Source organism: Penaeus monodon, chromosome 30 (assembly GCF_015228065.2).
Source record: "Penaeus monodon isolate SGIC_2016 chromosome 30, NSTDA_Pmon_1, whole genome shotgun sequence".
NCBI lineage: Eukaryota > Metazoa > Arthropoda > Malacostraca > Decapoda > Penaeidae > Penaeus > Penaeus monodon.
Genome location: NC_051415.1, coordinates 34,840,706 through 34,841,347, shown reverse-complemented (window position 1 = coordinate 34,841,347; position 642 = coordinate 34,840,706). Strand labels below are relative to the sequence as shown.

The 642-nt window shown below is 45.6% G+C and overlaps 1 protein-coding gene across 1 annotated transcript in view; it reads left to right on the top strand.

The window, feature by feature from the left end:
• The window catches only part of LOC119592748 (ADAMTS-like protein 5), a gene marked incomplete at its 3' end in the record, with an annotated part of 89,191 nt that overhangs the window by 81,280 nt on the left and 7,269 nt on the right, over window positions 1-642 (top strand). Inside the window, 1 exon segment of the mRNA XM_037941683.1 lies at window positions 4-200. Coding sequence (XP_037797611.1) covers window positions 4-200 — 197 coding nt within the window.

Below are 642 nucleotides of genomic sequence, written 5' to 3'. Positions count from 1 at the left end.
CAGAGTGATGCCTGGGTCCGGAGTGCGTACGACCCACGACCAGTGCGCAGGAGACAGCGTGGAGTACAGTGTGTGTGGTGCCAAACCCTGTCCGCCGGGGATGGTGTCTGCCGTGTCCTTTCGAGCTGCACAGTGTCGTCACTATAACAACAGGCGCGTGTTCGGGAGGGTCGTCAACAACTGGGTTCCTTATACACAAGGTGAGGAGAGGTTCCTTATACACAAGGTGAGGAGAGGTTCCTTAACACAAGTGAAGACAGGTTCCTTATACACAAGTGAGAAGGTTCCTTATACACAAGGTGAGGAGAGGTTCCTTATACACAAGGTGAGGAGAGGTTCCTTATACACAAGGTGAGGAGAGGTTCCTTATACACAAGGTGAGGAGAGGTTCCTTATACACAAGGTGAGGAGAGGCAACAGCTGTTTTTTCTGCGATTCGTTGTTTAATTTCTAAGTGACGTGATGATGAGGTTAATCATTGTGTTCGTGGGGTTAATGAAGAGAATGATTGTGGTTGTTGTAGTTTGGTGGTGATAAGAAGTTGGTGATAATAGCAATGACGAATTAAGGATGGTAATGATAATGCAGATAATCGTGTATCTTGGTTACTCTTTCTTTATTATTGTAAATATAACTATTAGC